The sequence below is a fragment of the Manis pentadactyla genome, chromosome 3 (assembly GCF_030020395.1).
Source record: "Manis pentadactyla isolate mManPen7 chromosome 3, mManPen7.hap1, whole genome shotgun sequence".
Lineage (NCBI taxonomy): Eukaryota > Metazoa > Chordata > Mammalia > Pholidota > Manidae > Manis > Manis pentadactyla.
Window position 1 is genome coordinate 623999 of NC_080021.1, and position 26714 is coordinate 650712.

The 26714-nt window shown below is 55.9% G+C and overlaps 2 protein-coding genes across 7 annotated transcripts in view; one reads left to right on the forward strand and one right to left on the reverse strand.

Annotated features, from left to right (window-relative positions):
• Window positions 1-20427, forward strand: CPSF1 (cleavage and polyadenylation specific factor 1). Of its 2 annotated transcripts, XM_036923094.2 has the most exons (35): window positions 2-280; window positions 12530-12557; window positions 12651-12793; window positions 12929-13009; window positions 13105-13256; window positions 13339-13485; window positions 13590-13729; window positions 13801-13911; window positions 14012-14105; window positions 14204-14291; window positions 14370-14492; window positions 14574-14625; window positions 14727-14821; window positions 14884-14958; window positions 15041-15121; window positions 15195-15284; window positions 15517-15627; window positions 15700-15841; window positions 15939-16117; window positions 16211-16347; window positions 16420-16594; window positions 16666-16872; window positions 16945-17034; window positions 17119-17262; window positions 17343-17495; window positions 18317-18433; window positions 18521-18611; window positions 18682-18766; window positions 18842-18983; window positions 19061-19457; window positions 19530-19577; window positions 19650-19805; window positions 19876-20005; window positions 20085-20223; window positions 20304-20427. In XM_036923094.2, exons 1-35 carry the CDS (start codon window positions 137-139, stop codon window positions 20349-20351), a joined length of 4335 nt encoding a protein of 1444 aa, XP_036778989.2. In that variant the 5' UTR covers window positions 2-136; the 3' UTR covers window positions 20352-20427. The 2 variants fall into 2 exon arrangements, with proteins under 2 accessions (XP_036778990.2, XP_036778989.2); XM_036923095.2 differs by lacking the exon at window positions 14884-14958 and having other exon boundaries at window positions 1-280; window positions 14727-14883; window positions 15031-15121.
• Window positions 20415-26714, reverse strand: part of ADCK5 (aarF domain containing kinase 5) — a 14286-nt gene continuing 7986 nt past the window's right edge. The window contains exons 3-15 of one of the 5 annotated variants that reach the window (XM_036923098.1): window positions 25922-26071; window positions 22850-22925; window positions 22518-22718; window positions 22300-22440; window positions 22118-22231; window positions 21898-22029; window positions 21745-21828; window positions 21591-21672; window positions 21428-21506; window positions 21267-21358; window positions 20950-21202; window positions 20759-20875; window positions 20415-20674 (exon numbers count right to left, since the gene is read on the reverse strand). In XM_036923098.1, the coding sequence (XP_036778993.1) occupies window positions 20569-20674; window positions 20759-20875; window positions 20950-21202; window positions 21267-21358; window positions 21428-21506; window positions 21591-21672; window positions 21745-21828; window positions 21898-22029; window positions 22118-22231; window positions 22300-22440; window positions 22518-22718; window positions 22850-22925; window positions 25922-26071 (1627 nt within the window). In that variant the 3' untranslated portion in view covers window positions 20415-20568. Of the gene's footprint in view, window positions 20675-20758; window positions 20876-20949; window positions 21203-21266; window positions 21359-21427; window positions 21507-21590; window positions 21673-21744; window positions 22030-22117; window positions 22232-22299; window positions 22441-22517; window positions 22719-22849; window positions 22932-25921; window positions 26072-26714 lie in introns of those variants that run through there. The other 4 variants (XM_036923097.1, XM_036923101.1, XM_036923100.1 and 1 more) reach the window with 4 other exon arrangements.

Below are 26714 nucleotides of genomic sequence, written 5' to 3' on the forward strand. Positions count from 1 at the left end.
GGGCCCGGCCGGGCCGTGTTCATCGCCGTGCGCGTCCCCCGCGGGCCGGCTCCAACTGCCAGGTGGGCGGCGGTCGTGCGCGGGCTCCCAGCTCACCCGGTTGTCTTCCGGCCCCGCGCAGCCCGGGCTTGGCGCCATGTACGCCGTGTACAAACAGGCGCACCCGCCCACCGGCCTCGAGTTCTCCATGTACTGCAACTTCTTCAGTAACAGCGAGCGCAACCTCGTGGTGGCAGGGACCTCGCAGCTCTACGTGTACCGGCTCAACCGCGACGCCGAGGTAGGCCCGGGCCGCGCCGGGGTCCAGCCGCCCCCTCCGGTCTCACACTGCGGGCTGGAGTGGGCGCCCAGTTACAGACCGAGAGGCAAAGGCAGACGAGCCCGGTGGGCCCTCCGGAGCCCGCCCTCCTCACTGCCCTGGTCTCCTCCTCCTGCTGGGCATGGCGGCCTGCCCGAGGCATCTCTCTTGCCTTTTTTTTTTCAGCGAATGATATAAACACTGTGTGCTAGGTAGTAGGGGTACAGTGCTGAACAAACCTACAAGTAACTGGGGGCATGAGATTATCCACTAAATAATACACACTTGGGGGCACACTTGTGGCTGCAACAAGTGCAGCTGAGGAGACGGAGGGAATGAGGGAGGAGTGTGTCTCCAGCTGGCTGGTCAGGAGGTCCCTCCTGAAGCGGAGTGGGATTTTGTCGGGGAAGAACATTCCGGCAAAAGGAACAAGGCCGAGTTTAGTTTGGGGGCCGCTAGCAAGAGTTTTAAGAAAGTGTGATGAACCCATCAGTAGAGGAAATAGGGGTGCTTTGGCGGTTGGAAGGGTGGCAGTTGGTCCAGGAAGTCCTCTTGCCAGAGGTGGCTTATCTGTTCTGGAAGGGGGATTAAGACTTAGGCAGGCACAGGTTGGAGAGTGGAGGTTGTTCCAGGTAGAAGCAGCATCCTGAGCACAGGCCAGAAGCAATTGAGGGTGGGGAGGGCATGCAGCAATGGACTGGGGTACATTGGAAGTGGGGTGGGGAGAAAAGCAGGCTGTGTTTGGATTGTCCACAGAGCAGGAAGGGTCACAGAGGGATTTTGCACAGGGGCTGATGCAATGAGGAGATGGGGTCAGAGGACCAGCCATAGGAGGCCAGCTTTGCTGGGCACCTACCTCAGGATGGTGTGTGTGTTTGTATGGCATATGGGTGCTAACACGTGTGGTAAAGTGCAGAATGGGAATGTATGGGACGGTATAGTGAGCTTTGTGACTGGTTATGTGTCATTAAAAATACTAGTTTAAGGGCAGATTTGGCTTTGGTCAAAATTTCAGTCAAAATTGGGAAAGGTATCTTGCAAATAAAATCTTTACTGTTTACTAAATCTGAGACTGGTTTTTCAGTCCCAGCTTACTATAACGTTCCCACTTCCTTGAGGCAGTCAACTTTTAGAGACAATTTGGAAGTTTTTACGTTTTTCCTTTTTAACAAATGGGCTCACAGCTTCCTGGAACTCCTCATTTGTCTTCAGTAGACATTTATTAAGTGTTCTTTATAGGCATCTTGACAGATGTTGCTGAGCACTATAGCTAGACTTACTCTAATGGTGCTCATGTTCTGGTGGGTGACAGGCCACACACAGCCAATAAAATCATGTGCTACAGGTGAAAGTCACAGAGAGTGAAAGAGCAGGACGGGGGCGCCGGGAACTAGATGCAGGGTCCCGGCCTCCTGGGGAAGGTGAGTTCTCATTAGGTGAGGAGGTCTGCCAAAGAGGTTCCAGGCAGTAGGGACTGGTTTTCAAGGGCCAGCCAAGAGGCCTCAAGGGAGAGAGGAGTGAGGAGGTGAGAACAGAGGGTCAGGTAAGGGGTGGGGTGGGGTTTGGGGGTGGTAATCAGCTTGTTGACTTTTTGGGCCATTGTAGGAATTGAGCCCTGACTCTGGCAATGGGTAGGGTTTTGGCAGAAGAGTGAGCTGACCTGACCTGTATTTTACAAGGGTCACTCTGGCTGCTGTGTTGGAAAGAGACTGTGGAGGCTGCTGGGAGGCAGGCAGGCTGTGACAGATGGGATGTGGGTGTGAAAAGCAGAGGCGGCTAGGGCAATACCAGGGGTTTGCCAGGGCCTGTGTTCTGGCCTAATGCCTGGAGGTGCTGCTTTCTGACATGGAGAAGGCTGTTGGGATGGGGAAAAGGGATCAGGAGCACATTTGGGACATGGTATTAGTACTTGTTAAAACTTACAAGCTTAAAGCAGCAGACAAGTGTCAGTGTCTGAGAGTCAGGAAGCTGGGAGTGGCTCCACTGGGTGGCTCCCGCTCAGGGCTCTCATGATGCGTGGTTAGGTGTTGGCCAGGGCTGTCTTCCTCTGAAGGCCCCATTGGGGTTGGTGTTTCTGCTGTAACTCACTCTCATGGCTGCTGGAAGTTGGCCTCCATTCCTCACCACGTCGGCCTCTCTGCAGGGCAGCCTCCCCCATCATAAGGGCTGAGAGAGACCACCAAGACAGAAGCCGTGGTGTCTTTTTGAACCTATTCCAGAAGTGACACACTGTGCTTGTGCTGTGCTCTGTGCAGCAGGAAGGGACTGTGCGGGTGTGAGCTCTGGGTGGCAGGAGTTGTGGGGGCCATCTTGGACACTGGCCGCTGCAGGGGTGTGGAGGTGCCGATTCTGCAGCTGGTGGTGATGTTGAGGGGTTGGAGGCAGGAGTCTGGAGTTGAGCAGTGGGGTCTAGGCTGGAGCTAAATTTGAGGTCTTCAGCCTGTGGGTGGTGTTCAGATGTTGAAGCTGGTTGGGGTCACCCACACGATGGCCACCAGGACCTTAGGAGGTCGGGGGGAAAAGAGGAGCAACCATTGAAGGGTTGGAGGGTGGCAGCCGGAGCAGCCTGAAGAAGGCCAGAGAGGGTTCCAGCAGCCACGGGAAGGCAGTGGTGCACTGAGGGCGGGTCCTGAGGCTGGTGCCACGCTGCCGAGCCCCAGGAGAGGCCTGAGGTCCGGAGGCCCTTGGTGACTTTTGGCAACAGTCAGGTGGTGGGCAGGGATGAGGCCCACCAGCTTCAGAGCCCAGTGCAGGAGAATTAGTGGCAGTGAACGTAGACAGCTCTCTGAGGAAGATTTGTGCCAAACAGGAGTGAGTTTGGATGGCTTGGGTAAGGTGATAGGCTAGGCTTCCCATGGTACCATTACTGTTCTTTCTTTCCTTTTTCCTGTAAATGACAGGGAAAGAGAATTTCTTCAGAGTGAGAGAGTGCCAAACAGGGAGCCAGTAGGAAGGGCTTGCCCCACCAGCTGCTCTAGGCAGAGATCTAAGCAGGCTTTTTACATCTGAAAAGAGTTGCCAAAAATCCCAACAGATGCTCAATAGGTCAGATGCAAAGCCTGTCAGGTATTTGCTCTCTGGTCCTTCTAGGAACGTCCGCCAGCTCCCGTGCTGGAGAGTAGAGCATGTGGTGCTGCAGTGGGGGTGATGGGGGGCTGGAGTTGGGGTCCTGGAGTGCGTCCGAGTGTTGGGAGCAGACAACAGCCTGTGCCATGGTCGCGTGCATCTGTGGGCCCGTGGGCAGTTGGGATGGCGCAGTTGAGCCCACAAGGATGCCTGGCCTTGGCTCTGTGAGGTTTGAGCCCCAACCAAGTGACTTGAAGGACCAGAGGCAAGCTGGGCATGTCTCTCTGCCTCTGCCCCTTTCTCCCCACGTGGCTGGCATGGTTTTCCTGGCAGCTTAGTGGCCTTGAGGTAGTTGGGCTTCTTACTCCAGCTCAGGAGACTAAAGTGGAAGGTGCCAGTTGTCACAAGGGCCAGACCCTGGGGGCATCGTGCCCCTTCCATCACAGCCTGCCCTTCGGGGCAGCCCCCAGCCCAGATTCAATATAAGGGTGGTGGGCCCCCTCTTGAGGTCGTCTTGAATCTCCTGAAGGAGTCCAGTGCAAGGGCAGGCAGGTGCAGTAGCGAATGGCTCACTCCTGGGGTGGGAGGGAAGGCAGAGGGCGCAGAAGCAGACAGCCGGCCCGGCTGTGGGCAGTGTAGCTGGTTCCTAGTTCTCTGGGGGAGGCAGGAAGCAAGGGTGGCTGAGTAAGAGGTATGACGTCCACTCTGCAAAAAAGCTGAGGGGCTATGGAGCGCACCCCCCAGGGCAGGGAAAGGCCGCCCCTGTACCCTTTGGGAGGAAAGCATATAGACCTTATGGACGCGAGTAGAAGCCCCAAGGAGACAGAAAGTGTGCTGCAGCCATGGGTGGGGTCTCCGTGCTGAGGTGTCAGCCCCTCCAGATCGGCCTGTGAACCCACCATCCTTCCGCTCAGAGGTTTCTCGTTAGATTTAATCTGATTCTCAGATTTATACCAAAGAGCCAAAGTCAGGAACGAATGAGCTGATTTTGAAGATGAACAAGATGGGGCTTCTGTCCTGCAGGATTGTCAAGAGTTTTGTGTGTGTGTGTGTGTATTTTCAAGCTGCCTTGTTAGGTACATGCAGGACAAATTTAGAAAAACATTTTACTTTTGAACTGAACTTTTTTTTTTTTTTTTATTGAAGGGTAGTTGACAACAGTATTGCATTACATTAGTTTCAGGTGTACAACACAGTGATTCAACATTTATATACATGATAATTCTAGGTACCAGGTATCACCATACCAAGTTGTTACAATATTTTGACTATATTCCTTATGCTATACATTACATCCCGGTTACTTATTTATTTTACAATTGGAAGTGTGTTAAAAAAATATATATATATATATATATTTTGTGAGGGCTTCTCTCATATTTATTGATCAAATAGTTGTTAACCACAATAAGTTTCTGTATAGGGGGGTCAATACTCAATGCACAATCATTAATCCACCCCAAGCCTAATTTTCGTCAGTCTCCAATCTTCTGATGCATAACGAACAAATTCTTACATGGAGTACAAATTCTTACATAGTGAATAAGTTACATGGTGAACAGTGCAAGGGCAGTCATTACAGAAGCTTTCGGTTTTTGAACTGAACTTTTTGTCATGAAATGTCCCTTTTATTTCATACTTTCTGGCCGAAGGTCTGCTTTGTCCAACAGTACCATGGTTTCCCCAGCTTTCTTTTTTTTTTTTTTTTTTTGTTAAGTCCTTGCATTGAATGTCCTTTTAAATTTTGTGTCCTTATATTTAAAATGTCTCAGTAGCAAATAGCCGGGTGTTATTATCGTGAAGGTTTTGTCTGATGGGGTGTCTGCCACCCCTGCTGTGGCTGCCTAGGTACCGGGTTGGAACCCTGGCTTGCTGTGTCTTTCTGCTCCTTCATGCTGCCTTTTCCCTTCTCTGTTTTGTTTTGGATTAAGCAGGTATTTTTTTATTAATTTTATCCTCTCTATTGATCTTCAGTTACCCATTCTATATTATTTTCCAGTTAGTAACAGTAGTGATCACACAGGCCTCCTTGATTCACTACAGCTGACTCTCTACCCCCACGAACCCCAAACTCTGGAGCCCTGTTTACCGCCTTCCCCCTGTTTTACTTCCACATATGTTACAAGGCCTCCTGAAGTATGTTGTGGTGGTTTTAGCATTTCACTTTTACGTAGTTTCAGACTCACCCAAAAGTTTCAAGAGTAGCCCAGAGCTCCTGCCTTTACCCTGAGTCCCAGGAGAACCTTCTGTGGTGGCTGCATTCTTCCTTCACCTTTTTCCCGAACCTGGAGACACACTTAGCTCCTGGAGGTCAGCATGCTGTGCACAGAACCCCAGAACAGGGCTCTGAATCCGAAGTGGCCCTGATCTGAGGCCAGACCGGCCAGATCAGGTCCGTTTGTCTGAATGATGTCCTTTGTAGCAAAAGTGGCACGTCAATGTTTGGTGGTATCACTGGGTGCTGGCTTGGATGGCTTGGGCGAGGTGATAGGCTAGGCTTCCCATCGTAACATTACTGTTCTTTCTTTGGTAACAAATAAGCAGCTTGTGGGACTTACTTTGAAACTGGGTGTAAATACTGTCTGATCCCTCAAACTCCCATCTTCTAGTGTCAGCATCCATCGATCATTTGTGTTAGAATAAATTTTGATCCTAGCCTTTCTTCTACATTTAGTAATGGGCTTTCGACTGTAAGGAAACTCCTTTTCCCTTATTCATCTGTACGTCACAGGCTTGTGGATTCTGACCTTTCCTGTTACGTGGCTCTTCAGTAGCTCCTGCAGAGTATCTCTCAGCGGTAATTTTGCCCTACTTTCATTTGTCTGAGAAATGTCTTTATTTCAACTTCGTTTTCAAGGGATATTTTCACTGGCCTTAGGATTCTAGACTGACTTTTTCCTTTCAGCACCCTGAAGGCGTTATTCCGCTGTCTCCAGCTTGAATGGTTCTGTTGAAAGTCAGCTTTTATGAAGATGGCGCCTCTTTTTCCCTCTGGCTGCTATTAAAATTTTTGTCTTTGGTTTTCTGTCTTCAGGTTGTGATGTGCTTGGTTGTGGTTTTCCTTATATTTATCCTGCTCTGGGATTTACTGACCTTGAATTTGTCGATTGAGGCTTTTCATCAGTTTTGTTACTCATTCTACCCCTTCCCTCCCTCCTGCCTTCCCGGATTCCAGCGTCATGTTAGATCATGTGACTACATCCACATGTCTTAAAATCTTTTAAGATTTTCACACTCTGTGTCTTGCATGTATACAGAGTTCAGTTGGTCTGTGTATTTGACCTTGTACCGGGCAAGGAAAAACAGGTGTCCTGGGCTGGTCCTGATCACAGAGGGCAACTCATGAATGATCCAGAATTTTATAAAGTGCTTTTATTTTTTTTTAAGTATTTTTTATTAAGATATCATTGATACACACTCTTATGAAGGTTTCACAAGAAAAACAATGTGGTTACTACATTCACCCTTATTATCGAGTCCCCCCCCATGCCCCACTGCAGTCACTGTCCATCAGTGTAGTGAGATGCCACAGAGTCACTACTTGTCTTTCTCTGCCTGGCTTATTTCACTGAGCATAATACCCTCTAGCTCCATCCATGTTGTTGCAAATGGTAGGATATGTTTTCTTATGGCTGAATAATATTCCATTGTGTATATGTACCACCTCTTCTTTATCCATTCATCTACTGATGGACACTTAGGTTGCTTCCATTTCTTGGCTATTGTAAATAGTGCTCGATAAACATAGGGGTGCATCTGTCTTTTTCAAACTGGGCTACTGCATTCTTAGGGTAAATTCCTAGGAGTGGAATTCTTGGGTCAAATGGTATTTCTATTTTTAGTTTTTTTTTTTTTGTGGTCTGTTTACTTAACTACTGATCACTTTACGGCTACCATCTTATTATTTGTATATTGACCTCACATATTTTACGTTCCTTTGTCTGTTTTCTTGTCATACTTTGGATTAATAAAAATAAAAAAATTTTTTTTTGGTATCATTAATCTACAATTATATGAAGGACATTATGTTTACTAGGCTCCCCCTTTCACCAAGTACCCCCCACATCCCCGTTCACAGTCACTGTCCATCAACATAGTAAGATGCTGTAAAATCACTACTTGTCTTCTCTGTGTTGCACAGCCCTCCCCGTGTCCCCCACACACTATACATGCTAATCGTAATGCTCCCTTTCTTTTTTTCCCCACCCTTATCCCTCCCTTCCCACCTGTCCTCCCCAGTCCCTTTCCCTTTGGTGACTATTAGTCCATTCTTGGGTTCTGTGCTGCTGCTGCTGTTTTGTTCCTTCAGTTTTCTTTTGTTCTTATACTCCACTGGTACTATATGAGTGAAATCATTTGGTACTTGTCTTTCTCTGCCTGGCTTATTTCACTGAGCATAATACCCTCTAGCTCCATCCATGTTGTTGCAAATGGTAGGATTTGTTTTTTTCTTATGGCTGAGTAATATTCCATTGTGTATATGTACCACATCTTCTTTATCCATTCATCTACTGATGGACACTTAGGTTGCTTCCATATCTTGGCTATTGTAAATAGGGCAGCGATAAACATAGGGGTGCATCTGTCTTTTTCAAACTGGGCTGCTGCATTTTTAGGGTAAATTCCTAGAAGTGGAATTCCTGGGTCAAAATGGTATTTCTATTTTGAGCATTTTGAGGAACCTCCATACTGCTTTCCACAATGGTTGAACTAACTTACATTCCCACCAGCAGTGTAGGAGGGTTCCCCTTTCTTCACAACCTCGCCAACATTTGTTGTTGTTTGTCTTTTTGATGATGGCCATCCTAACTGGTGTGAGGTGATACCTCATTGTGGTTTTAATTTGCATTTCTCTGATGACAAGCAATGTGGAGCATCTTTTCATGTGCCTGTTGGCCATCTGAATTTCTTCTTTAGAGAACTGTCTTTTCAGCTCCTCTGCCCATTTTTTAATTGGCTTATTTGCTTTTTGTTTGTTGAGGTGCATGAGCTCTTTATATAATTTGGATGTCAACCCCTTAGCAGATATGTCATTTATGAATATATTCTCCCATACTGTAGGATGTCTTTTTGTTCTACTGATGATATCCTTTGCTGTACAAAAGCTTTTTAGTTTGATATAGCCTCACTTGCTCATTTTTGCTTTTGTTTCCCTTGCCTGGGGAGATATGTTCATGAAGAATTTGCTCATGTTTATGTACAGTAGATTTTTGCCTATATTTTTTTCTAAGTGTTTTATGGTTTCATGACTTACATTCAGGTGTTTGATCCATTGATTATTTAGGAGCATGTTATTAAGCCTCCATGTGTTTGTGGGCTTTTTCATTTTCTTTGTGTAATTTATTTCTAGTTTCATAGCTTTGTGATCTGAGAAGCTGGTTGGTACAATTTCAGTCTTTTTGGATTTATTGAGGTTCTTTTTTGTGGCCTAGAGTATGGTCTATTCTTGAAAATGTTCCAGGTGCACTTGAGAAGAATGTGTATCCTGCTGTTTTTGGGTGTAGAGTTCTGTAGATGTCCATTAGGTCCATCTGTTCTAATACATTGTTCAGTGCCTCTGTCTCTTTACTTATTTTCTGTCTGGTTGATCTGTCTTTTGGAATGAGTGATGTGTTGAAGTCTCCTAAAATGAATGCATGGCATTCTGTTTCCCCCTTTAATTCTGTTAGTATTTGTTTTACATATGTAGGTGCTCCTGTGTTGGGTGCATAGATATTTATAATAGTTATATCCTCTTGTTGGACTGACCCCTTTATCATTATGTAATGTCCTTCTTTGTCTCTTGTGACTTTCTTTGTTTTGAAGTCTATTATGTCTGATACAAGTACTGCAACTTCTGCTTTTTTCTCCCTATTAGTTGCATGAAGTATCTTTTTCCATCCCTTCACTTTCAGTCTGTGTATGTCTTTGGGTTTGAAGTGAGTCTTTTGTAGGGAGCATATAGATTAATCTTGTTTTTTTATCCATTCAGTGACTCTGTGTCTTTTAATTGGCGCATTCAGACCATTTACATTTAGGGTGAATATCAATAGGTATGTATTTATTGCCATTGCAGGCTTTAGACTCGTGGTTACCAAAGGTTCAAGTGTAATTCCTTTACTATCTAACAGTCTAATTTAACTCACTTTGTACACTATTACAAACACAACTTAAAGATTTTGTTTTCCTCCTTTTTCTTCCTCCTCCATTCTTTGTATGTTATGAATCATATTCTGTACTCTTTGTCTATCCTCAGGTGACATCTATTTACCCTTAGGAATACTTCCATCTATAGGAGTCCCTCCAGAATGCACTGTAGAGGTGGTTTGTTTGGGGTAAATTCTCTCAGCTTTTGCTTATCTGAAAGTTGTTTAATTCCTCCTTCCAATTTAAATGATAACCTTGCCGGGTAGAGTATTCTTGGTTCCAGGCCCTTCTGCTTCATGGCATTAAATGTATCATGTCACTCCCTTCTGGCCTGTAAGGTTTCTGTTGCAAAGTCTGAAATAGCCTGATGGGTTTTCCTTTGTATCTTTTTTCTCTCTGTAGCTGCTTTTAAAAGTCTGTGCTTATCCTTGCTCTTTGCCATTTTAATTACTATGTGTCTTGGTGTTGTCTTCCTTGGGTCCCTTGTGTTGGAAGATCTGTGCCCCTCCATGGCTTGAGAGACTAGCTCCTTCCCCAGATTGGGGAAGTTTTCAGCAATTACCTCCTCAATGACACTTTCTGTCCCTTTTTCTCTCTCTTCTTCTGGTACTCCTATAATGCAAATATTGTTCTGTTTGGATTGGTCACACAGTTCTCTCAATATTCTTTCATTCCTAGAGATCCTTTTTTCTCTCTTTGCCTCAGCTTCTTTGTATTCCTCTTCTCTAATTTCTGTTCCATTTACCTTCTCTTCTACTACATCTAATCTGCTTTTAAATCCCTCCATTGTATGTCTCATTTCAGATACGGAATTTCTTAATGATTGAATCTCCATCTTAAATTAGTTTCTGAGTTCTTGAATATTTTTCTGTACCTCCATGAGCATGTTTATTTTTATTTTGAACTCTCTTTCAGGAAAATTGGCGAGTTCAGTTTCATTTGACCCCTTTTTTGGGGTTTGTGAAATTTGGTGTGAACCGTGTTGTTTGGACGTTTCATATCTCTGTGTGGTGCCCTCTAGTGCCCAGAGGCTCCAGTCTCTGGAGCTGCTCGGCCCCTGGAGGGAGGTTGGGGGTCGTCGGGGAGCGGCGCTGGTGCCTGGGGGAGGAGAGAGCTGTCTCCTGGCTCCCGTCTGCGGTGCCCGTTTCCGGGGTCGGAGCCCGTGGGCCGAGCACCCAGGTGGGAGCCTCTGTGCTCCGCGCCTCCAGCTCTTGTGGGCGGGGCCTCCCTCTGGCTGGCCTGACGCCAGCACCGTGACTGCAGGTGTGCGAGCCGGTGCCGGCAGGTAGGAGGGAGGCTCTGCAGGCCGCGGGTCGCGGCGGGGGGCCTCGGAGCTGAGCAGCGAGCCCGGGGGATGCAGCGCCTGAAGCTCCCAACCAGCGGGGCAGCGGCGCCCAGACGTCCGCATCCAGCCCTCCCCCGCCCCGCTCCGCCCCGCTTCTCTTCCTCCCGCCGGGGGGCGGGGGCGGGGCGGGGGCGGGTCCCGCCGGTTCGAGGCTTTGGTCCGTTACCTGCTCCGTGAGGTCGGCCCTGTTCCTGAGGTCTGCGCGCAGCCTGGCGCAGCCTTCTTTCCGGTTGCTGTTTTAGGGCTCGTTGTATCATTTAATTACATTTTCTAACTGTTTTTGGTTTTGGGAGGAATTCTCCATCTCACCTCTCACGCCGCCATCTTGAATCCTCAAGTGCTTTTTTATATCCATTGAGAGAATATGTGCTTCTTCTTAATTTTGATGGCATGACAAATTTAGTGATGGTGTTCATGTGGCAGACTAATTGTTCATTCCTGGGATAACCCCATTTGGTTGTGTATAGTTTCCAGCCCATAGGTCGCTGGACTCGTTTGCAGATGGTTTGATGTGTTTGGGGTAACTTCCTGCCCACATGTCTGCTCTGTTGGGAATGGAGATGCCTATGCTGTTTGAGTTGCCATCAGCCCAAACAGTGGGGTTTTTGGTTTCATTTGGCTTTGCTTAGTGTTTTTGAGGTTTGTCATTTTTTCTGATACATTTGGTGGAATTTGCTGATGAAGTCCTCTGGGTCTGGAGTTTTGTTGCTGTGAAATAGGGAATAGGTGTATAAAATGCCTTTTCTGTGTCTGTGGGATTAATTACATGGCCTTTGTCCACCGCTCTTCCCAGTATACTTTCCCCATGACACAAACGTATTATCAAAAATGAGCTTCTTTATTACTTAAACTTTGCTTTGCAAAGGGATGGCATATAAATACATTTGTTAGTTTGGTTAGTTTGCTTTAAATAACTACTTAGTGGCAAAAAAACAGCTTCTTATCATCATGGGAAGGTAATGAAACTTGTAGCCCTTTTTTTTCTGTCAAAGAAAAATGAGTGACTGCTCTTGGCCAGGTGGCAACCACCAGCCCTCTGTGTGGTGCAGAAGATAGGCCTGCAGTTTATATAATGCAGTCCAGACACCCCCACTGCTGTAGGGAATGTACCAACGGGGCATGGGGCAGGGCAAGGGCTGCAGCCCTCCACATCAGCGTGCTCAGCTTGGGCTCAGGAGGGTACACACCCTGGGCATCAGCAGAGCCAAGGGCTCCTCTTTCACAGTCCCCTCCTGGTCACTTGTAGTCGGCAGCTGGTGGCAGCCCTAGGCTCAGGCTGGAAATGCATCTTGTAAGGAGTTGCCCATGTCATGGCTGGGCCCCAGGGTGAGTCGGGGCACAGCCATGTGGATTTGGGGGTGCATGGGGAGCTTCTGTCCAGCCTCTAGCCCTGAGTGCCCCCAATGTTGGGGTGGGATGCTGGGGAGGCTGTGAGGAGGCTTCTTGAGAAGGAGTCCTGTGGCCAGTTTGGGGACCCAGGGGAAGTCTGTGCACATCGGGTTGGGGGTGCATAGTTGTCTCCAGAAGTGCCTGGTAGCACGGTCCCCACTGCGGTGAGGGTTCAGGCAGAGCTCCTTGTAGCAGGGCCAGCTCTGGGTGGTGGTCTCCCACTGTCCCTCCATAAGGTGGGGTCCAGGTGTCCAGTGGCAGCAGTGTAGCCCTTCACCACCCTCCCTCCCTCTTCCCTCTTCCAGGCGCCAACCAAGAATGACAGGAGCGCAGGTGAGCACACGGATGGCTGCCCTCGCCGTGGGTGTGGGGGTGTGGGCGGCTGGGGCCCGGGGTCCAGACCTGTACCCACTGGCCTCTCTCCAGAGGGGAAAGCCCACCGGGAGCACCGGGAAAAGCTGGAGCTGGTGGCTTCCTTCTCCTTCTTTGGCAACGTCATGTCCATGGCCAGTGTGCAGCTGGCAGGTGCCAAGCGGGATGCCCTGCTTCTGAGCTTCAAGGATGCCAAGGTGGGCAGCGGGCTTGCAGGTGGGGGTGGGTGCAGAAGGCCAGGTGGGTGGTCCTGGCGCACAGCGGTGTGTTTGGGGGGCAGTGCTGGCAGGGCTGGTGGTGGGCAGGACGCAGTTCTGACTCGCCACCCCCAGCTGTCAGTGGTGGAGTATGACCCGGGCACCCACGACCTGAAGACCCTGTCTCTGCACTACTTCGAGGAGCCTGAGCTGCGGGTAGGGCCATGCCCCACTCCCTCTGCCCAGCCCATTGCCCTCTTCCCTTGGGATCTCCTGTCCCTGGGCCTGCCTGATGCCCCCCCTGTCCCCAGGACGGGTTCGTGCAGAACGTGCACACACCGAGGGTGCGGGTGGACCCTGACGGGCGCTGTGCAGCCATGCTCATCTACGGCTCGCGGCTGGTGGTCCTGCCCTTCCGCAGAGAGAGCCTGGCCGAGGAGCACGAGGGGCTTGTAGGCGAGGGGTGAGTGCTGGGGCAGGAGGGGCTGCCTGAACCCGAGTCCCTGCCAATGCCACCTCCATTTGCTGAAGCCCACTGCCCCCAGGCAGAGGTCCAGCTTCCTGCCCAGCTACATCATTGACGTGCGGGCCCTGGATGAGAAGCTCCTCAACATTGTGGACCTGCAGTTCCTACACGGCTACTATGAGCCCACCCTGCTCATCCTGTTTGAGCCCAACCAGACCTGGCCTGGGTGAGGTCCCGCTGAGAGGACTGCTCCGGAACAGGGGGTCTGGGGTGGTCACCAGCCCCTGGGGCGCCGCGGCTCCCCCTAGTCTAACCGCCACTGTGGTCCAGGCGGGTGGCTGTGCGGCAGGACACGTGCTCCATCGTAGCCATTTCACTGAACATCACACAGAAGGTCCATCCCGTCATCTGGTCCCTCACCAGCCTGCCCTTCGACTGCACCCAGGCCCTGGCTGTGCCCAAGCCCATAGGTGAGGGCTGTGTGGGTTGGGGTGGTAGTGTGGAGGCGCTGAGCCTGGCCCACCAGCGTGTCTGCTTCCAGGTGGGGTGGTGATCTTTGCTGTCAATTCACTGCTGTACCTGAACCAGAGCGTGCCCCCGTACGGCGTGGCTCTCAACGGCCTCACCGCCGGGACTACCGCCTTCCCCCTGCGTGAGTGGGAGGTGGCGGTGGGGAAGGGGGGAGTGGGAGGGAGGTTGCGGCAGGGCGGAGGGCGGGGGCTCCCGAGTCTGTCTGACTGTCCCCCTCATAGGCACCCAGGAGGGTGTGCGGATCACCCTTGACTGCGCCCAGGCAGCCTTTATCTCGTACGACAAGATGGTCATCTCCCTCAAGGGCGGTGAGATGTGAGTCTCCCCACCCTTCTGTGAGCCCTGTCCCCCTCAGTATGTTCTCCCAAAACCCTGTGGTGCTGTCCCCAGCTCAGTGTCCCCCTTGCCGGCAGTTATGTGCTGACCCTTGTCACCGACGGCATGCGCAGTGTCCGGGCCTTCCACTTCGATAAGGCTGCCGCCAGCGTCCTCACCACCAGTGTGAGTCGGGACTTGGGTCGGGTGGGGCCTGGCCTTGGCCCTGGGCCTGCCCCTCACTCACTGCCCACCTGCCCTCAGATGGTCACCATGGAGCTCGGGTATCTGTTCCTCGGCTCTCGCCTGGGCAACTCCCTCCTCCTCAAGTACACGGAGAAGCTGCAGGAGCCACCAGCCAGTGCCGTCCGGGAAGCTGCAGACAAGGTGGGTGCTGCGGCCCGTCGGGACACTGCCCCCTTGTGCAGGGGTGGTTCAGGGCCGCTCACTGTCCCCTCCTGTTCACAGGAGGAACCCCCCTCCAAGAAGAAGCGGGTGGAGGCCACAGTGGGCTGGTCAGGTGAGGGCCAGCGACCAGGACTGGATGGGGAGGGCCAGGCCGGCCTGTGAGGTTGGGCTGGCCACCAGAGTGGGCTCAGACAGGTTCTCCACGTGCTGCAGGGGGCAAGTCAGTGCCGCAGGATGAGGTGGATGAGATCGAGGTGTATGGCAGTGAGGCCCAGTCAGGCACACAGCTGGCCACTTACTCCTTTGAGGTGAGGCTGGGCACGGGGGGGCCCCCACTTTACAGCCCACCTGACCAGTGCTCTGTCTGCAGGTATGTGACAGCATCCTCAACATCGGACCCTGTGCTAATGCAGCCATGGGCGAGCCTGCCTTCCTCTCTGAAGAGGTGCTCTGGGGGGCAGGGTGGGGTGGGGTGGGGTGGCGAGGCGCAGAGGTGGGACCCTGTTTTCACCCTCAGCCCTGTGCAGTTTCAGAACAGCCCAGAGCCAGACCTAGAGATTGTGGTGTGCTCTGGCTACGGGAAGAATGGGGCCCTGTCAGTGCTGCAGGTGCGTGGGGGCTGCTGGGGGTGGCACTTCCTGGTGGGACCCGGGTAGGCTGACACCACCATCATCATTCCAGAAGAGCATCCGGCCCCAAGTGGTGACGACCTTTGAACTTCCTGGGTGCTATGACATGTGGACAGTTATTGCCCCTGTGCGTAAGGAGCAGGTAGGTGTGCCCTGGACTGGTGAGGCCGCGGGGACTGGCTGCTCTCTGCCTGGACTTTGCATGTGGGTCGCCTGGAGGCAGTGGGCCCAGGACAGGCCTCTGTGGTGCTGGTTCAGCAGGGACATTTACAAGCTTGTCTGGGCTGTGGGGTCTGTCCAGGGGGAGGGGCTCCCCCTCGCTCTCCAAGCACCTCTGGCTGGGTGGTGGGATTCCTAATCTTCTGTCTCCATAGGAAGAGACCCCCAAGGGGGAGGGGGCAGAGCAGGAGCCCAGCGCCGCTGAAGGAGATGATGATGGACGAAGACACGGGTTCCTTATTCTGAGCCGGGAGGACTCTACCATGGTGAGAGGCGGCTTGGCCGCCAGGGTGGGGTTCCCCCTGTAAGCGGTGCGCCTCATCCTCTGCCACCCACAGATCCTGCAGACAGGGCAGGAGATCATGGAGCTGGACACCAGCGGCTTCGCCACACAGGGCCCCACTGTCTTTGCTGGCAACATCGGGGACAGTCGCTACATCGTGCAAGTGTCACCGCTGGGCATCCGCCTGTTGGAAGGAGGTGGGCAGGGCTGCCGAGCTAAGTGGGGTCCTGTTGGAGGAGAGGGGAGCAGGGGATGCGTGCTGACCCTACAGTGCTGATCATCCTGGGTCTGCAGTGAACCAGCTGCACTTCATCCCTGTGGACTTGGGCTCCCCCATCGTGCAGTGCGCGGTGGCGGACCCCTACGTGGTCATAATGAGTGCTGAGGGCCAGGTCACCATGTTCCTGCTCAAGAGTGACTCGTACGGGGGACGCCACCACCGCCTGGCGCTACACAAGCCCGCGCTGCACCACGTAAGCACGCCCCTCTTCCCTCCCCTGGGTGCCGAGCCCCGCCCCTCCCCGAGCCCCGCCCCTCCTCGAGCCCCGCCCCTCCTCTCCCCGCAGCAGTCCAAGGTGATCACGCTCTGCGTGTACCGTGACCTTAGCGGCATGTTCACCACGGAGAGCCGCCTGGGCGGCGCCCGGGACGAGCTGGGGGGCCGCGGTGGCTCCGAGGCGGAGGGCCAGGGCTCGGAGACCAGGTGCGTGGGGCCGGTGCGCGGATGGGCGAGGGTCGCTGCGGCAGGCCGCCCGTGACGCGTTTGCCGTCCCAGCCCTACGGTGGATGATGAGGAGGAGATGCTGTACGGGGACTCGGGCTCCCTGTTCAGTCCCAGCAAGGAGGAGGCCCGCAGGAGCAGCCAGCCCCCCGCGGACAGGGACCCCACGCCCTTCCGGGCGGAGCCCACGCACTGGTGCCTGCTGGTGCGGGAGAACGGCGCCATGGAGGTGGGTGGCGCCCCCGCACCCCCCCCCAGCCCCGGTCCGCGCCCCGCAGCTCACCTCCCCCCCCCCCCCAGGTCTACCAGCTCCCCGACTGGCGGCTGGTGTTCCTGGTGAAGAACTTCCCCGTGGGGCAGCGCGTCCTGGTGGACAGCTCCTTCGGGCAGCCCACCACGCAGGGCGAGGCCCGGAAGGAGGAGGCCACGCGCCAGGGCGAGCTGCCCCTCGTCAAGGAGGTGCTGCTGGTGGCGCTGGGGAGCCGCCAGAGCCGGCCCTACCTTCTGGTGAGCCCCGGCCCTCCCCCGGCGGGGGCCCTGCACTGCTGCCCCTTTCGTCTGACCACCCACTGCCACCAGGTGCACGTGGACCAGGAGCTGCTCATCTATGAGGCCTTCCCCCACGACTCGCAGCTTGGCCAGGGAAACCTCAAAGTCCGCTTCAAGAAGGTAACGGTGGCCGGCCGAGCTGGGTGTGGGGCCGGTGCAGAGCAGGGTGGGGGCAGGCCCCGGCCCTCACAGCAGCACCCCCAGGTTCCCCACAACATCAACTTCCGGGAGAAGAAGCCAAAGCTGTCCAAGAAGAAGGCAGAAGGCGGCAGCACCGAGGAGGGGGCTGGAGCCCGGAGCCGTGTGGCGCGGTTCCGCTACTTTGAGGACATTTATGGCTATTCAGGGGTAGGCTAGTGGCTTCCCAGGGGCCTGGGGTGGGGGCCGGGGCCGGGCCCCAGTGGCCTCCTCACAGGGCTTGCCCTTAGGTGTTCATCTGCGGCCCCTCACCCCACTGGCTCCTGGTGACTGGTCGGGGCGCCCTTAGGCTGCATCCCATGGGCATCGATGGCCCCATTGACTCCTTTGCCCCGTTCCACAATGTCAACTGTCCCCGTGGCTTCCTGTACTTCAACAGACAGGTAGGGAGGCTTTGAAGCTGGTACTGCCCACCCACGGTCTAGCCCGATGCCCTCCAGCACTCGTCAAGGCTGCCGAGGGCAGGAGGAGGTGTGGGGGCCCCAGAAATGAGGCCCTCTACATCTGGGGCTCCACCTGGATGGCCAGGGGGTGTTCAGAGGGTGGTGGGGCTCAAGGCTGGGAGGTGAAACTGGGAGCTTAACTGCTGGGAAGATTGGGAGGATGGGGCAGTCAGCAGTGGGGACTGCAGTCCCTGAGCATGTGCCCCTGGGCAGCCGGGGTGATGGCCACTCTGCTGGCTTGGACCCCAGCTCTGCCCCTTAGGGCTGTGTGACTGGGCAGAGTGCTTACCCTCTCAGCCTTTGTCTGTATCCCTGTCCCCAAAATGCCAGCAGTGGCCCCTGGGCCACTCTGAAGACTTGTGATCCTAACATGGCTGCACTTCTGAGGCATGGGAGCCGAGGGCTGGGGTGGAGCACACAGCCGGCTGGCAGGGCCTCACCGTCGGTGCAGACCCTGGTATGGCCAGCGTGTGCAGCCCATTGCCTGCCGCCTCCAGTGCCCTCTGGATTAGGCCCCTACTTGCCCTGGCTCGACCGTGGTACCAGCGCCCCAGCCCTAGGAGCCCAGGATCAGGGGTGGGAAGCCTGTGAAGCACGGGGCAGCACCTGTGGCCCTCCCAGGGCCCTGCTGGACCAGCAGCCCTTGCATGCCCCTGCTGCAGCGGTACTGAGAGCTGACCCCAGGGAGCCCTCAGAGGCCTGGGTTCGCCTGCCTCCTGCAGCGGGTGCCATGCCTCACTGGCTCCTGCATCTGCCCCCAGGGTGAGCTGAGGATCAGTGTCCTGCCTGCCTACTTGTCCTATGATGCCCCGTGGCCCGTCAGGAAGATCCCGCTGCGCTGCACAGCCCACTATGTGGCTTACCACGTGGAGTCCAAGGTCTGCTGCCCCCTACCCCTCCATCTCAAGACCAGGGACCCTCTCTGGCCCCATGCCTTGCATGTGACACCCCTCCCCACCCCCCAGGTGTATGCTGTGGCCACCAGCACCAACACACCGTGCACCCGCATCCCTCGCATGACGGGCGAGGAGAAGGAGTTTGAGACCATTGAGAGAGGTGAGCCACCCCAAGCTGGGCCCATTCTTGGGGCACCCCTGCCCTGACCATTGCCCCTTTGTCCCTGCAGATGACCGGTACGTCCATCCCCAGCAGGAGGCCTTCTCCATCCAGCTCATCTCCCCAGTCAGCTGGGAGGCTGTCCCCAACGCGAGGTGAGGCCGGGGCTGTGGGGTGGGGGGCGGGGGCCGGCAGCCAGCCCAGCTCGCACCCTGACTGGCCTCACACAGGATCGAGCTGGAGGAGTGGGAGCACGTGACGTGCATGAAGACGGTGTCACTGCGCAGCGAGGAGACCGTGTCTGGCCTCAAGGGCTACGTGGCTGCAGGGACCTGCCTCATGCAGGGAGAGGAGGTCACGTGCCGCGGGCGGGTAAGGGGCTTGTGAGGGGGCGGGCAGCGCCCAGCAGCCCAGTGCCATCCCCAAGCATCACCCACTCTCCCTGGCAGATCCTGATCATGGATGTGATTGAGGTGGTGCCAGAGCCTGGCCAGCCCCTGACCAAGAACAAGTTCAAGGTCCTGTATGAGAAGGAGCAGAAGGGGCCAGTGACTGCCCTGTGCCATTGCAACGGCCACCTGGTGTCAGCCATTGGCCAGAAGATCTTCCTGTGGAGCCTGCGGGCCAGTGAGCTGACGGGCATGGCCTTCATCGACACTCAGCTCTACATCCACCAGATGATCAGCGTTAAGAACTTCATCCTGGCTGCAGATGTCATGAAGAGCATCTCGCTGCTGCGCTACCAGGAGGACAGCAAGACGCTGAGCCTCGTGTCCCGGGACGCCAAGCCCCTGGAGGTGTACAGTGTGGACTTCATGGTGGACAATGCCCAGCTGGGCTTCCTGGGTGAGCGTAGGCCCTGGGGCAGGGTTCCTGGAGCCTCAGAGTGGGTGCTGACTCTAGGCTCTGCTCCCCCAGTGTCTGACCGTGACCGCAACCTCATGGTGTACATGTACCTGCCAGAAGGTGAGTGTTACCCGTGCCCCCCTCACTGGTCGGGAGGCTGAGCGGGCAGTGACCGCAGTTCTTCCTGCCCAGCCAAGGAGAGCTTCGGAGGCATGCGCCTGTTGCGCCGAGCTGACTTCCACGTGGGTGCCCATGTGAACACCTTCTGGAGGACCCCATGCCGGGGAGCTGCCGAGGGGCCCAGCAAGAAGTCAGTTGTGTGGGAGAACAAGCATATCACGTGGTTTGGTGAGTGCAGAGCTGGATGTGGGTGGGCATGTGGCATGGCCAGCCTGGTGCTCACAGTGCCCCTCCCCAGCCACCCTGGACGGCGGCATTGGGCTCCTGCTGCCCATGCAGGAGAAGACCTACCGGCGGCTGCTGATGCTGCAGAACGCGCTAACCACCATGCTGCCCCACCATGCCGGCCTCAACCCCCGCGCCTTCCGGTGAGCACACCTCTGCTTGCTTCCCTGCCCACCCCTGGGTCTGCCCTGACCTTGAACTACGCACACGTGCTTCCCCCAGGATGCTGCATGTGGACCGGCGCATCCTGCAGAACGCGGTCCGGAACGTCCTGGACGGGGAGCTGCTCAACCGCTACTTGTACCTGAGCACCATGGAGCGCAGCGAGCTGGCCAAGAAGATCGGCACCACGCCAGACATCGTGAGTGCCGCTGGCCTGCCCTGTCCCCACCCCACTGCCCTCCCCAACCACTCCCACTCACCAGCCCCCTCCCCGCGCAGATCCTGGATGACCTCTTGGAGACTGACCGAGTCACTGCCCACTTCTAGACCTGTGGAAGCTGTCGCTGCTCCCCCCAGCCCCCTTTTGTACAAAACACGAGAAAAAAGATGTTTGATTTAAGAAGAGCTTGTGGTCATTGCAGGCCTCCCGGCCTGACTGTGCGCGTCTCCCCACCACCAGGCCGCAGCTGCTCCAGCGCCGAGGTCTTGGGGTGTCCACACCTCCAGGCGGGTGCGCTCCATGGCCCTCCTGCCCAGGGGCTCCCTAGGTCTCCAGGTACTGGTACAGGCCCTCGGCCTCGGGCAGGAGGCCCAGGGGCACCAAGATGCGAACCAGAAAGGTGGTGAGCCGCATGGCCAGGGTCTCCAGCCTGGGGTGGGGGCCGAGGGGCTGCAGGTTAGTGGGGCAAGGACCCGCGGTCACATGCCCACCAGCCCTGCTCCCACCCACTCACCTCAGGGCAACTTCAAACTTGAACATCTCCCAGGTGGCCCGGACATGGCGCAGGAGGCTGGTGCCGTAGATGCTCTGGTACGCTGCACTGGCCAGGCGGCTCCAGGCCCTGACCGCACTGCCCAGAGACACCATCACCTGTCCTGGCCCTGCCACGACCCCAGCCCCACCCCCAACCCCGCCAGCACCCACCTCTTGGCCATGAGGAAGTAGCGGTCAACGGGGGTGCCAAGGGCGGTGTTGATGGCGCGCACGGTGTTGATGTTGCGCAGCACCAGCAGCATGGGCCGTGGCAGCGCCTTGAGCACGGCCATGATGTCCTCGAAGTGGCCACGCGCCATGTCCTGCATGTAGGCAGCCTCCTCACGGCTCAGCAGGTGCGAGCGCCACAGCTGCCCCAGGCGCACTGGCCGCTGCATGAGCACCTCAGAGAACAGGAGGTAGTCTGGGGGGGCCTGAGCCAGGGCCACGTGCCCCGTATGTCCCGCACCTGCACCTGCCGGCCTCACCTTGCACCCCAAGTGCGGCTGCATGCGCCTTCATCGCCGTGTCATCCCTCAGTATGATGGCCCGCCACAGCTGGCACAGGGCCGACCGGTCTCTGTGGGGTCCGGCAGTGAGCCCAGCACATGGAGCCAGCAGGGCCAGCACCCTCCAACCCCCTGCTTACTTTTCATCCAGGAACTGGTAGAGCCCGTGGTCCAGCAGCACCAGCTGTGCCCTCCCATCTGGGCCTTTCCGCACCAGAACTGGGGACATGGTGTCAGTTCGCGGTGTGTCAGCACTGCTGCGCAGGCCTGGTCCCCTACCCCCCTCCCCTGGGCCTTTCCTACCATTGCCTGGGTGGGGGTCAGAGTGGATGAAGCCAGTGTAAAATATCTGCTCTGCAAAAGCCTGGATCAGCTTCTCTGCTACCTGGGGGAGGAGCCCACAGCATCATTACCCCGGGCACTCAGCACCCATGCCCCACACCCATGCCCCACTCACATCCTGCACTGCCAGCCCCATGGTCTGGATGGCCTCCATATCGTTGACCTTGCAGCCTTCACAGAATTCGGCTGTCAGCACACGCTGGGAGAGAATAAGAATGCTGAGCTCCGCAGGCCCGTGCACCCCTACCCATGAGACGTCCCAGCCCACCTTGCTGGACACGCCCCAGTGCACGCGGGGGACCACGATGTAACGGAAGTGCCGCAGCTCCCGCGCACAGCGCTCGGCATTCCGGCCCTCATTCTCGAAGTCCAGCTCCTGGGCCAGGGTCCCCTTCAGGTCCTGGGGGCCAGAGGAGCAGCTGGGGTCCAGGCCGGGGTCCAGCCCACCCTGGCACCTGCAGAACGCCCCAGCTGTGGGCTGCGGGTACCTGGAGGACCCAGCTGAAGCCAAAGCTGGGGTGCATGAGCTCCACGAGCTGAAGCAGGAGTTCCAGAGTGTGGATATCCCCGTGGAAGCGATCTCGCAGGTCGATGTACTGCACCTGCGTTGGGGCCGTTCAGGGGGCTGGGCCGCCCACAGACCCCCCGCAGCGCAGGGAGGCCTACCTACCTTCACAGCCACGGTGGTGCCGTCATGCAGTTTGGCTCGGTGCACCTGGGCCAGGCTCGCAGCGGCTATGGGCTGGTAGTCAAACTCCTGGAAGAGCTCCTGCGGCGGGGCCTGGAAGTCTTCAAGGAACAGCTCGTCCACCTGGCAGGAGAGGGTTCTTGGAGGGGCAGGGCCCACAACCAAGGCCCAGCTCCCAGCCTCGCTGCTCCAGAGCTCACCTCCTGGAAGCCGCGCTTGAGGGCCCTGTCTTCCAGCACACGCAGCGTCCTGACATACTCAGGGGGCAGCAAGTGGTTGAAGGAGCAGAGCCCCTGGCCCAGCTTCACGTAGAGGCCCCCGTTGCTGATGGCCCCGGCCACCAGGGCATCAGCTGCCCGCTGGTGACATGCAGACATCACCTCCAAGTACCCTGGGCTGCTCTGACCACAGGCATAGAGGGGTAGGGCAGGGCGGGTGGGCGCCTCCTCAGGTTCCCAACACCCACTTCCAGGGCACTCCCCACCCCCACACTGCAGACAGGCCTGGCTGGGGCCCAGGATGCAAGACAAACCTCTTCCACCCCTCGCAGGACGATGTTTGTGCACCACCAGTAGTCCAGCGAAATCTGGAGGCCAATCTTCAGAGACCTGCTGGCAGAGGCCGCCCTCAGCCCCCCACAGGCTCTCAGTCCCACACACCACTGTGCCTAGCCCGCCCCTGCCAGCCTCTGCCAGCCAGGTGCACATGGTTGGGGCAGAGGACCAACTCTGGTCCAGCCTCCTTGCTCTTGGGACAGGATTGCCAGCGGGTCAGTCTCAGCTCCTGGACAGCAGCACAGGCAGCCTGTATCCACGTCACCCCTCAGTCCCTGAACAGGTACCAGTGGGTGCCCAAGACAGATGGGGGGCCAGAGCAGGGGTGGAAGCCTCAGGCCCAAACACCCAGGCGTGGTTTCTTTTTCATCCTTTTGTAGCGTTCATTATAAAACGAAGTCCATCCAAAACCTAGCAGAGCTGTGATGGGCAGCAGAGCTGGCCGCAGTGCCTGAGGACATGCCCTCGCTCCAGGCTTCCCCTCAAACGGGGTCCTGCTCCACACACGGGACGGGGGCACCCAGACAGCTCGTCCCCGAGCTGGGGCTCCCAAGCTCTCCAGCTGAGGGTGTGGTCCTCTGCATCCCCTTCTGGTGGCAGGTCCGGGTTCTCACCCACTGCCCCACACCCCAGGCTATGGACAGAAGAACCCAGGACCGGAATCCAGGCCTCCAGTGCTGCAGACCCCAGGCCTTGGCCTGGACCTTTACGAGAGGGGTGTGGGTCTCTTCCTCGTGACAGAAGCCCCTGCGAGGCACGGGGCCACGGGTCCGGGTCCAGGCCTCTCCCTGCCACTACAGGAGGGCCAGAATTAAAAGGCGAGAAGAACTTGGTGAATGGGGGAGCCTAGTAAACATAATATTCTTCATGTAATTGTAGATTAATGATACCAAAAAAACCCACAAAAATGCTAAAAAAAAAAAAAAAGTGAGAAGCACTGGCTGGGCATATGTCAGCCGGCAGCCAAGGGGGACATCTTAGAGCAACGAGGAGCCCATGCCTGGTGCTTGACAAGCCAGCCTCCACGACCAGCTGTGTCCCACTCACCTCAGCTCCGCACAGCCCACAGCGTCGTCTGTGAAGAAGGGCGTGTGCGGATGGCCAGGCAAGCAAGGTGCTCCCTGGAGACGCAGAATGGAGGGCTTCCCTCCTTCCAAAAGCCAGTACAAGGTCTCAAAGGGGCCACAGCGAGGGTGGTGGGGGTGACAGCTACACCCAGGGTGACTCGTGGAGCAAGTCACTAAGGACAAGGGAGCCAGGTTTCCCCCAGCCGGAGGAGGGGGTCGCAAACACGGGAGAGCACAAGAATGGTCCTGTGCTGGAAGTGGGGCGCACCGCGTGAGCCAAGGCCGGGTACCCACAGCTGCAGACAGAGCTTGCACATCCCCAGCCCGTCCGCCGGAGGGCCCAGGAGCGGGCAGCCCAGGGTGGTGGCGTGGTGGGCCCTCGTGGGCCCTGAGGACCCAGGCTCCCTGGGGAGGGACCAGTGCGCGGCTGGGAGAGAGGAAATGGGCCCGGGGCGTCCTGTAGTACCAGACCAAGTAAAATGCTCAAGAAGTGGAGACCCGTCAAAAGGACATGAAAATATTGATAGCAAGAACTAGGCTCACTGTGCAGCCTTCCCAACCCCAGTGTGTGCTTAGGTTTTAGAATGAAATGTTGCAGATAAAAGAAAATGGTCACACCTGTTCTCTTCTTGACACATTTTCTCCCTGGGGATCTCAACCACTGTCACTGCTTTAAACATAACCTCTGTACTAAAGTCTTGCAATTTTATATCTCCAGTCCAGATCTTTTCCCCAAAATCCAAATTCACTTGTCATTTCAACATCTCAATGCTATCCAATAGGCATCTACATTGGGTTCCTAGGGCTGCCATTACAAATTTCCACAAACTTGGTGGTTTAAAACAACAGAAATGTAAAAAGAAAAAAAAGAAAAGAAAAGAAAATGGTCACAAAAGTCAGGTTAAAGGGGCTCCCTCCAGCCAACCTGGAATGGTTGGTCTTAGTGGCAGAAGAGCAGCAACACGAGCAGATGGTGAGCCGCGGAACAAGAGCCATGAGGCCAGATGAACACGAGAGCGAACAGGGAGGCAAGAAACCCCTACGGCAGGAGATGGACCGGTAAGTACCCTGAGGGGCAGGCAGGCTCCGGCTCAGGTCAGAGGCAGGAGACCCAGTGAGACTGAGCAGACGGGCCGCAACCCCGTGCCCGGGACAAACCAGGACACGGCACCCCTCCTGGGCTGTTCTTGCCAAGATGCAACTAGGCACGAAACAAACCAAATCAAGGGACCATTTACCCAGGAGTCAGTCCACTTTTCCTTTACAAGATTGCACAGTAAGTACTTGATGTTTTGGGGCCCTCTGGTCTCCACTCTGCTGTTACGGTGAAAGCATGTGAGTGTGGCTGCCTTTCCAAGAAAGCTCTATTTTGTAAGCTTCACCTGCCCAGTTTTGCTGACCCTTGCTGTACAATATTACTGGTCTGTAAGCCTCCAAATGCACCAGAGACACTGTGTCATGAAGAATCAACTTCACCCAAAGAGGCACCTGGCCTTTGTCCTGCTGCTGGCCTCCAAGCCCACAGAGTTTCAGCAAGGGGCTCGGACAGCCATGTGACCAGAGCTGGGGGGCTCTGAGCCAGGACAGCCTCACCAAGGAAGGGATGGGGCTGGAGACTGAATCTGATCACAGTGTGAACGATTTAGTCGACGGTGCCTGTGTGATGAGTGTGACACCGAAGCTCGGAAGGACGATCCCAACATCCTGTGACACCCATGGCAGGGGGATAACTCTGGGCCCTCCTGAACGTCGCACTGCTGCATCCTCAGCCTGGTTCTGCTGTGTCTCCTTTTGCCATCTTAATGCTGCAATCGCAGCACAGCATGTTTCTGAGGTCTGTGAGCCATCCTGGGGCCATCAGCCTGAGGGAGGCTGTGGTGACTCGACACTGCAGGGCCTGTGGGGGCTCACCCACACTGCACCACATGTACCTGGCACCCCATGGTGGGACCCTGCAGCCCCGCCCACCCCAGCCCCTCCTGCCTGCTGAAGCGCCCGATGCCGTCTGCCATGAGCCGCATCCGCCTCTTCTCCTGAGGCTCCGCCGTGAAATAGCGGATGCTGAGGAGCAGGGGCATTCCCATCACTGTGGCGGAGAGGGCCTTCCTCCACAGGGGCCGGGGTCTCCAGGACCTGGAGGGAGACGGAGGTGCACCCCCAGGTCATCTCCCACCTGCCGCCTCCGTCCTGCGGGCTTGTGTGCGCTCCCACAGCCCAGGGACCTGCAGCTGGGCCACAAGCCTCTGCAGGCTACCTCATGTCAGGACTGTGGCCACCGGGGCAGCTGCCTCCCCTCCTCCTTCCCGCCCCCACTGCTCCAAGGAGAGTTGTGTCCAGCAGAGAGTTTGGGGCTCTGCTGGGGGGCTGCCTTCTCCCCTCCACGTGTACAGGGCACTGGACAGGAGGTGGGTGGGTAAAGGGCAGGGCTGTGTCCTCAAGCCACAGGGCACACACACTACACAGAGCCACAGCCGCGGTCCACCCTGCTGACAGCCCAACCGGGCTGCAGATGAAGGGCAGTAGGTGACACATACTGAATGAGGAGAGGGCTCAAAACGGAACCCAGGGCGCCCAACAAGCACCATGCGTCTGCCCCACATCAAGCAGCCCGAGTGCTCGGCAGCTCACCTGCTGCTCTGCCAGCCTGTCTGGCCTCCCGCCTGGAGCACCCCCTGCATCTCCTGCTGCTCCGACCTGTTCTGGCCCCAACCCCTTCACTCTGAACCCTTCCTGTTTTCCTTGGGGCCTGCAGGTAGTCGTCCCTGGGACTGGTCCC

What these genes read in the sequence shown, in the direction of transcription:
- CPSF1 (XM_036923094.2), top strand. Translation starts at nt 137, where the DNA reads ATGTACGCCGTGTACAAACAGGCGCACCCGCCCACCGGCCTCGAGTTC. An exon ending in GTTTGAGACCATTGAGAGAG is followed by an intron (nt 18,612 to 18,681) that starts GTGAGCCACCCC and finishes TTGTCCCTGCAG; the next exon opens with ATGACCGGTACGTCCATCCC. An exon ending in CTCAACCCCCGCGCCTTCCG is followed by an intron (nt 20,006 to 20,084) that starts GTGAGCACACCT and finishes TGCTTCCCCCAG; the next exon opens with GATGCTGCATGTGGACCGGC.